The following is an 8,985-nucleotide window of genomic DNA, read 5'->3' on the forward strand; positions in this document are numbered from 1 at the left end:
CCTGTCCATAAAATACGTCTATGCGTCCATCCACATACTTCATGGAGAAATACACTGCAATATCTGCCGAGCCATTCACAACACTAGAGTGAACGCTGTCACTATGCTTTCAGAATTCCTTTGCCCTAGTACACTTCAAGCCTAGGTTCAGGGGTGCTCAGTTTTTTCACGAACTTTCAGAAACATTGCATGCCAATGCATTAGTAAAACTGAACGAAAATGACTCTTTGTACAACTTTGGGGCTGGCCGGCGTTCAACCATACAAGCAAACGGGCTCTCCGAACAGACAGCATGATCACGATGGTCGATGGACCATAAGAAAATGAGAGCATAAGTTGCCATCACGAAGAGGGACCTCTGACTAAGTAACGCCCAAGTATTCATCGTTCTCATTTCTCATGGAGCAACACACAGGCTACATCCAGGACATGAAGCAAGCGGGCAGATCAAACCATTTCCCCAAAGATCCTTGTAATTTACACCATGATGTTACAATTTGAACCACCCATTATGTGTGCAGTTCACCGCAGTTGCCTTGATATATGGCTACAACTCGCAGCTAGCGAGCGCCAACGCCTCACTTGCCGGGGACAAAGTTTGTGGCAAACGCCCATGCGTTGTTGTTGACAGGGTCGGAGAGGTGGTCAGCGAGGTTCTCGAGTGGGCCCTTGCCGGTGACGATGGCCTGCACGAAGAAGCCAAACATAGAGAACATGGCGAGGCGACCGTTCTTGACTTCCTTCACCTTGAGCTCCGCGAATGCCTCTGGATCGTCAGCCAAGCCCAGTGGGTCGAAGCTGCCCCCGGGGTAGAGTGGGTCGACTACCTCATCGAGTGGGCCGCCAGCAATGCGGTACCCCTCAACAGCGCCCATGAGCACGACTTGGCATGCCCAGATAGCAAGGATGCTTTGTGCGTGCACGAGGCTGGGGTTGCCCAGGTAGTCGAGGCCACCCTCGCTGAAGATCTGGGAACCGGCCTTGAACCATACCGCCTCGCCGAACTTGACGCCGTTGCGTGCAAGAAGCTCAGGGAAGACGCATCCAAGCGCACCGAGCATGGCCCACCGGCAGTGGATCACCTCGAGCTCCCGGTTCTTGGCAAAGGTCTCGGGGTCGGCCGAGAGCCCGGCGGTGTCCCATCCGTAGTCGCCGGGGAACTCGCCGGTCAAGTAGCTCGGGGGCTCTCCGGAAAGCGGGCCGAGGTAGAGCACACGGTCGGCACCGTACCATGGGCTGCCTGATGAAACCGGCTTGGCCTTTGCAGCGGTCTTGCGCATAGTGACACGGGCCTCACCAAAGAGAGCTGATGAAGCCACGTTCTTCACCGACTTGCCGGCGAAGGTCGAGGAGAGGGACATGGTGGTGGTCGCCATTTCGCTGCTAAGGTGGGAGGTGTATTGTGTGTTCTCCAAACAATGAAAACTGAAGAGTGTGGAGATGGTTTGAGACGTGTGGAGGATGGAGCTATTTAAGGAACTGGAGCTAACATAGGGGATTGTGCTTTGGTCTGTGTGTGTGTGTACCGACAAGATAGATATAGACAGGGAAAAAATCGTGATCTTCGATGCTATTGGTGCAGCAGGGATCTCGTCATCCCTCAGGACGTGGCAACTTGAGACCCAGAGAAAGGAGATATGTTGTGGCTAGGCCTAGGGATCTTGTTGGAGAATGGAGACGTGTGATTGGATGATGGATCACATGTTGATTCTCACATCATCAGCTAGCTCACGGTCTGCATGCAACGTGGCAGTAAACTTGTCTCTGATGAAGTAGGCGGCGCAAGTGTGGTCAAGAAAGTGATGGCAATTTTAGGCCATACGATCATTATTTATTTCTTTATTACTTTCTTTGCTGGTGAACTATACATGAAAGCCTCAACATCCGAGAATACGCCATGTAAAAATAAAAGTTCGCCTCTTTTACTCCTACTAGAATAAAGGCATTACCAAAATGAGCCACGTCTTGAAAAACAAGAACATGTTAAGTGTGATTTTTTTAACTAAAGAGTAAATAACACCAAAGGCAAACACAAACTTGTCCACAGAGAGCATCAATTGCCACAGCGTTATTTTGACATCTTAGAGCATCACTAACTGAATTCTCAAAAACGCTTAACTCTTCAAAGGATTTCATGTTAAGGAGTTAAGTTGTAGCTAACCAAGCCCTCAAACGGTTAACTCAAAAGTTTAAGAAGTTAAGCCTCGAAAGTTTCCCAATTAGCGTAAATTTGAGCGCCTCAAAGTTTCAACAAAAGATTCTCGTTGCTCCTCTCGTGCCCGCGGCGCCTCCTCTTCCTGCCCCCGCCACTGCAGGCACCAGATAGCCACTGCAGGCCCGGACACCCCAATTGCATCGGGAATGGAACCGCCCACCACCTTTGCACCATAGGCGACTCCTCCCGCCAGCGTTACACCACCAGCGTAAATGAATGCTGCAAGGATATGGCTCGGAACGAAGACCACCATGCTCTTTGTCACGCCGTCCACGAAGGTCGGCCACAAGGCTACGCCGTCACAAAGACAACCGGCCCCCCTTTAGTTGCTTCAGCCAACGGCAAGCGGATGAAGAAGCCAGGCGGGCAAGGCCCTCGATAAGGTGACAACAAAGAAGAGGGATAAGTCATCAACTTCGTAGTCATTGGGGAATCAGAGTGGCCGGGGAACGGTGGCGGTGGTTCCATCCCAATCGTCCTATGCTACTACAAGAGGAGGTTGGGGCGAAGGGAGTCGTCGTGGGGTTCGGATTGTTAGTGTGGATTGTTGCCTTAGATGGGGGAGAGCAGAGAAGTCTCTCTCGAGCCATCGCCTTTGCATCCGCATGGGAACCACGCAAACACTCATCTTCCCTAGCTACCTAATGGGTCGGTCCCTTAGGCCGAATACTCCAATCAACCAATATACTGTGTTTCAGCCGCCAGAGTAGCGTCTCCTTAGGAGAGCCAGCCCACGAAACACAAACGAGGCGCCTAGATCAGATCAGACGGCCAGATCAGAAAAATGTACGGTCCAGGTGTCTGAAGGCGTGAGAGACTAGGGATTAGGTTCAGTTTTACCGTCCTAAATTCCAACTAAAAATAAGAATAATTAGCCTAAAAAAGAGTTACTTTTGTGTACCAAATTGTGTCATCCACTACATAGACAACAATTGAAAGGCCGTCTACTAGACAACCACAGGTACCGGCCCATCATGGCGAAGCCGACCGCATGCAACCGCCAAGGCTATATATTGCCCTTTACTGATTTCTAATAAGAATCACCAATGGGCAGGCGCTAGCAGGCCCGCCCAACATTATAGCGTGGCACACGGTTTTTCTTTCTTTCGGTTTTCCACTGTTTGTAGGTTGTTTTCCTCAAGTTTTCTATAGCGCTTTTTTCGGTTTTTGGTTTCACTTTCATTTTTTCTTTGGTTTTTTGGTCTCTTCATCTGTTTTTTCTTTTACCTTTCTATTTTTTTCCTCGTTTTTCCGTGTTACTTTCTTGGTTTTTTGTTTCTTTCTCTAGGTTTCACTGAGTTTCTCAGACTTTTTTTTGCTTTTGCCTTCTTTTCATTTTTCTTTTTTTCAACACATGTCTACATTTTTCATATGCATTGTATATTTTTCGTATACATTAGGAATATTGTTTTACACACGTTTAAAATCTTTCCAGTACATAATTAACATTATTTTAATATATATTTTGATTTCTAGTTTTTTTTCATACACATTGTACACTTTTCGTTTATACATCTAAAATTGATTTTATATAAATGTTTCACATTTTCAAATACATGTTTAATATTTTTACAAAATCATGTTTTGAACATTTTTAGTACATGTTAAATATTTGTTATGTACACGTTGGATTTTTTAATGATAAACAATTTTCCTGAATTAAGCAAACATTTTTTTACATTGTACAAACCTTCTTTTTTGAAAATGTCACGAACACATTTATGAAACTTGTGAACATTTTTCTAAATGTAGCATACATTTTTTATGACCAATCATTCTTTTTTAATAATACAAACATTTTTTACAATGTATAAACATTTTCTATACACGTTTTTCATTTTTCAAATACAAGATTAACCTTTTTAAAAAATTATGTAAAGTATTTTCGTAATATATATAGCAAAATGTGATTAAAAACGGAAGTGGAAAAACGACATGACATTAGCATGATGATGGGACGCGGTTACTGGGCCGGGCCAATACCTGCTGTAGGCGAGCTGTGGACCGTGGTAGGACTCGCAGGGGTTTCCTTCGCCCTTCAGGCTTCAGAGAGACTAGTACGGTTCCTAGCCAAGTGTCAAAAAAATAATATTAGGGTTCCTAGCCGCCGCCGTCCCGCCGCCATTACTGCCGGCCGTCCGCCGCGGAGCGCCCAGCCGGCCGAAGAAGCCTCCGCTGCCCCGACGTCGGTACAGGATCCCAGCAGCGCCTCCCTCCGTCGAGCAGCTGCTCCCACCAGCAGCGCCTCCCTCCCTGGAGCAGCCGACCCCGCCCAGCAGCGCCACCGCCCGGAGCTACGCGGGCGACCAGTCCATAGGCAGGTAGCCACCACTCCTTCGTCGTCCCTCCTCCCCCCCTCTTCCCTCACCCACCCTCTCCTTCCTCTTGCATCCTCTGTCTGTTCAATTTTTGTTCCTGATTTTTGTATGGGATGAGTATTTGCTGTAGGTTGGATATTGTGCGAATATAATGATGACTATTTCTTGATGAGTGCTTGCCGCATGATTTTTCCAGTGCACGTTCGAGTTTACATGTGGATGGATTTTGCTTGGAATGTGTTTGTGATAATGCTTGTAGGGGCAAATGTTTACAAATTGTAGTTCGTTTTTTTTTTCAGATGAGCAAATGTTTTGGTTTGAACATGTTAGCTGTGAAACTTCAGTGAATGATGATATATGAAAAGGAAAGTATTAAGTTGTTTTATGTGCACGGTCTTGACCTGAAATCAAAGCTTAGCAGTTACATGCAATTCGAGAGACTAGGAGCTTTGTCTTGGTTATTATACTGGCCGAAATTTGTTAACACATTAGTACTAGTGGTATTGTTGGCATGATAGATGTTCCAAATCTTGTTTATAATTGGGAATATAGTGGTACTGTTACACTGTGTTGTTGATTTTAGCAGTCAGACCTAAAATATTACCATTTAAAGTGATTGTTTCTCTTAAAGTGATTGTTTCTCCTTTTGCGTGTTAGCTGATTGATCTTCAGGTTCCACCTTCCATATTATGCCATGCTGGCTCATGACTTGTTCATTGATCTGTCTGGCTGACAATATTTATCTGCCATTGGCAGATTTCCGCTCTTTGGTTGGCAATGGTCCGAATGGAGGTCAAACTAGCATTCCCCCAGGACAGACCGCCACTTTCCATCATTTCGGCTGCTAAGATTGCAGGTGTTTCCGTAATCATTGATCCGACCCTTGCCTCAGGTTCAGTGCCCACACTACACTTCAGTTCTGGGTAAGTGATCAGTGTTCATTTATACCTTTTAGCTTCCCTCCCTCTCTCTGATTAAGTACCACATTTCCTTTATTTTATACAAGAACTATGGACACTTTATTACCATGATATATGTTTGAATAGTTTTTTTTAAGAGCTATATGTTTGAATAGTTACTGTAGTTGGCTCTGAAGATTACCTCTTATTTTAATCTCCTCATCCTAAAATTCCTGGTTCCAGAAAATTGTGTTGATGGCACTCACGTCTGTTAGAACATTATGTGTCAAGCAAAACAGTTTTATTTGTGAAATATAGCAGTATTTTTGTATGGTATTTTGTAGTGTCTCAGTGAATCTATCATGATTCTGCACAGGGATTTTAATCTCCTCATCCTAAAATTCCTGGTTTCAGAAAATTGTGTTCATGGCACTCACGTCTGTTAGAACATTATGTGTCAAGCAAAACAGTTTTATTTGTGAAATATAGCAGTATTTTTGTATGGTATTTTGTAGTGTCTCAGTGAATCTATCATGATTCTGCACAGGGATTTTATACATGGTGTGAACACAATTCTCCGGTACATTGCACGTGCTGCATCTGTTTCCAGCTTCTATGGCCAGGACGATATTCAGGCAGCACAAGTATGTTCTGGTTTTATGGTGTTTGTCATTGATTTTCACTATCATCTCACTATGTCCTGAGTTGCTATTGTTTGCAAATCTGTAGGTTGACCAATGGCTCGAGTACGCACCACTCATTCTCTCAGGCTCTGAATTTGAAGCCGCTTGCTCATTTCTTGATGGATACTTGGCAACTCGAACCTTTTTGGTTGGTTATGGCCTATCAATTGCTGACATTGTCGTGTGGTCAAATCTCACAGGTAATTACCTGGCTTCTTTCATCGTTGAGTAATTTATTGGTCTCTCCCTCTCTCTGTGTCTTGCCTTAGAGGTCAGGTCACAACTCTTTTCTTCAGGAACTGGTCAACGATGGGAAAGTCTAAGGAGGTCAAAGAAATATCAAAGCCTTGTACGCTGGTTTAACAGTGTAGCTGCAGACTATGGAGATGCACTGGATGAAGTTACATCTGCTTATGTTGGCAAGCGAGGAATTGGCAAATCTCCTGCGCCAAGTTTGAAAGAAAAGGTGCTTGGTTTGAAGGAGAACACGTCAGGTCATGAAATAGATCTCCCAGGTGCAAAAGTTGGGGAGGTTTGTGTTCGTTTTGCCCCAGAGCCTAGCGGGTATCTCCACATTGGTCATGCAAAGGCTGCACTGTTGAACAAGTATTTTGCAGAGAGATATAAAGGGCGTCTAATAGTTCGATTTGATGACACAAATCCTTCTAAGGAAAGCAATGAATTTGTGGAGAATGTCCTGAAAGATATTGAGACGCTTGGGGTTAAATACGATGTAGTTACATACACATCGGATTATTTCCCAAAGCTAATGGAAATGGCTGAAAGTTTGATTAAGCAGGGAAAGGCATATATTGATGATACACCCAAGGAGCAAATGAGGAGTGAAAGGATGGATGGTGTGGAATCTAAATGTAGGAACAGTACTGTTGAGGAGAACTTGTCCTTGTGGAAAGAGATGGTTAATGGCACCACAAGGGGTACTCAGTGCTGTGTACGTGGTAAACTTGACATGCAGGACCCGAACAAATCACTTCGAGATCCTGTGTACTACCGTTGCAACCCTGATCCCCATCATCGCGTGGGCTCAAAATACAAGGTCTATCCAACATATGACTTTGCTTGTCCATTTGTTGATGCACTGGAAGGAGTCACTCATGCTCTTCGTTCAAGTGAATACCATGATCGGAATGCACAGTACTATCGTATCCTTCAAGACATGGGCCTGCGGAGGGTAGAGATCTATGAGTTCAGCAGGCTGAATATGGTTTATACCGTTCTTAGCAAGCGCAAGCTTCTGTGGTTCGTCCAAAACAAGATGGTGGAGGACTGGACTGACGCACGCTTTCCCACTGTACAAGGCATAGTACGTCGTGGTCTGAAGATTGAAGCATTGATCCAATTTATACTGGAACAGGTAATTTCTGACGAGTTGCTCTTTTATGATCTTGTAATTATATGTATATTTGAGTAACTGAGTTATTAACTCCCTTTTTTGTATTTTCTATTTGTGAAGGGTGCGTCAAAAAATCTGAATCTTATGGAGTGGGATAAACTCTGGACAATCAACAAGAAGATAGTTGATCCAATTTGTGGAAGGCATACTGCTGTGCTGAAAGAAAAACGTGTGCTTCTCACACTTTCTAATGGCCCAGAGGAACCATTTGTTCAAATCTTACCACGGCACAAGAAATACGAGGGTGCTGGGAAGAAGGCTACAACGTTCGCCAACAGAATTTGGCTAGAGTATGCTGATGCATCAGTCATTAGTGTGGGTGAGGAAGTCACTTTGATGGACTGGGGAAATGCTATCATTAGAGAAATCAAGACAGATAATGGAACAATCACTCAACTAGTTGGTGAACTCCATCTTGAAGGCTCAGTGAAGATGACAAAGCTGAAACTAACATGGCTATCAGACATTGAAGACCTTGTGTCTCTCTCTTTGGTAGATTTTGACTATCTAATTAATAAAAAGAAGGTAAGAAATCATGTTCTAAGTTCATGTTGGTAGGCATGCAATCACATGGGTGCCAGAACCATATTCTTACACTACATGTGTGCTACATTATTTATTGCTCTAGCAGTATGAATGCCTTTTCACTTGGACTAGTTATTAGATACTTCTGTGGTACTGTTACTATCTGTCAACTATGCTTGGTTTGGCCAACTTATCTTTCCTCAGTAGTCAACAGCTTGAGACTTTCGATGAATTGGTTGGTCCTTGGAAACTCAACATGGCAACCTATCCATATTCCACTCCATTAGTGTTGCAAGCAGATGTACATGATATTTAGTTTTCTTCTTTTTATATGATGTGATGATGTTTCCTTGGATGAGTTATCTCTTCGATCATTATGTCCATGTCTCAGTTCATCATTAAGTGGTATCTACATGTACTTTAGATCCTAATATCTAGCACTTTTTGCAGCTGGAAGAAGATGAGAACTTCCTTGACAATCTCAACCCTTGCACTCGCCGAGAAGCTTTAGCTCTTGGAGACCCAAACATGCGGAACGTCAAGAAAGGAGAAGTTATACAGCTCGAAAGGAAAGGGTACTACAGGTGTGATGTTCCATTTGTCCGGTCGTCCAAACCAATTGTGCTTTTTGCCATCTCAGATGGCCGACAGAAGTCCACGTCGATTGCTACTGGAGCGTAGCTTCTGCAAACGATGTTGCTTGAATTGTGGTACCTTTTTGGGCATTAATGTTGCAGCCTTACTGGTATCAAACTGGTTGCAATGGCTGAAACTTGGAACTTCAGATTTTTGTTCTTCAGTGTCTCGGACTCGGTTATTCAGTATCAGTTATGTATTCCTTTCGCATGTTTGAGTGTATGCCCACTGCTACCAAGATCTGTGGATTGTGGAACAAATATCAAGATAATAATTGGCTGATCGATTCCGTATC

General features: G+C 44.1%; 2 protein-coding genes across 2 annotated transcripts; one reads left to right on the forward strand and one right to left on the reverse strand.

Annotated features, from left to right (window-relative positions):
- Positions 1 to 363: 363 nt before the first annotated feature.
- LOC119289729 (chlorophyll a-b binding protein of LHCII type 1-like) lies at positions 364 to 1,421 on the reverse strand. The gene has a single exon (XM_037568976.1). The coding sequence runs from the start codon at positions 1,374 to 1,376 to the stop codon at positions 579 to 581; it is 798 nt and encodes a 265-aa protein (XP_037424873.1). The 5' UTR covers positions 1,377 to 1,421; the 3' UTR covers positions 364 to 578.
- A 2,854-nt stretch (positions 1,422 to 4,275) lies between these two features.
- LOC119289754 (glutamate--tRNA ligase, cytoplasmic-like) lies at positions 4,276 to 8,985 on the forward strand. Its single transcript, XM_037568988.1, has 7 exons — positions 4,276 to 4,536; positions 5,290 to 5,456; positions 5,980 to 6,076; positions 6,162 to 6,315; positions 6,412 to 7,490; positions 7,590 to 8,054; positions 8,505 to 8,985. Exons 2-7 carry the CDS (start codon positions 5,311 to 5,313, stop codon positions 8,733 to 8,735), a joined length of 2,172 nt encoding a protein of 723 aa, XP_037424885.1. The 5' UTR covers positions 4,276 to 4,536; positions 5,290 to 5,310; the 3' UTR covers positions 8,736 to 8,985.

Source organism: Triticum dicoccoides, chromosome 1A, assembly GCF_002162155.2.
Source record: "Triticum dicoccoides isolate Atlit2015 ecotype Zavitan chromosome 1A, WEW_v2.0, whole genome shotgun sequence".
NCBI lineage: Eukaryota > Viridiplantae > Streptophyta > Magnoliopsida > Poales > Poaceae > Triticum > Triticum dicoccoides.

Bases quoted from the DNA above. Each gene is read 5' to 3' on its own strand.
- LOC119289729 (XM_037568976.1), bottom strand. From the start codon at position 1,376: ATGGCGACCACCACCATGTCCCTCTCCTCGACCTTCGCCGGCAAGTCG.
- LOC119289754 (XM_037568988.1), top strand. From the start codon at position 5,311: ATGGTCCGAATGGAGGTCAAACTAGCATTCCCCCAGGACAGACCGCCA. The intron at 6,316-6,411 runs GTAATTACCTGG...TCTTTTCTTCAG, and splicing joins CGTGTGGTCAAATCTCACAG to GAACTGGTCAACGATGGGAA. The intron at 7,491-7,589 runs GTAATTTCTGAC...CTATTTGTGAAG, and splicing joins TCCAATTTATACTGGAACAG to GGTGCGTCAAAAAATCTGAA.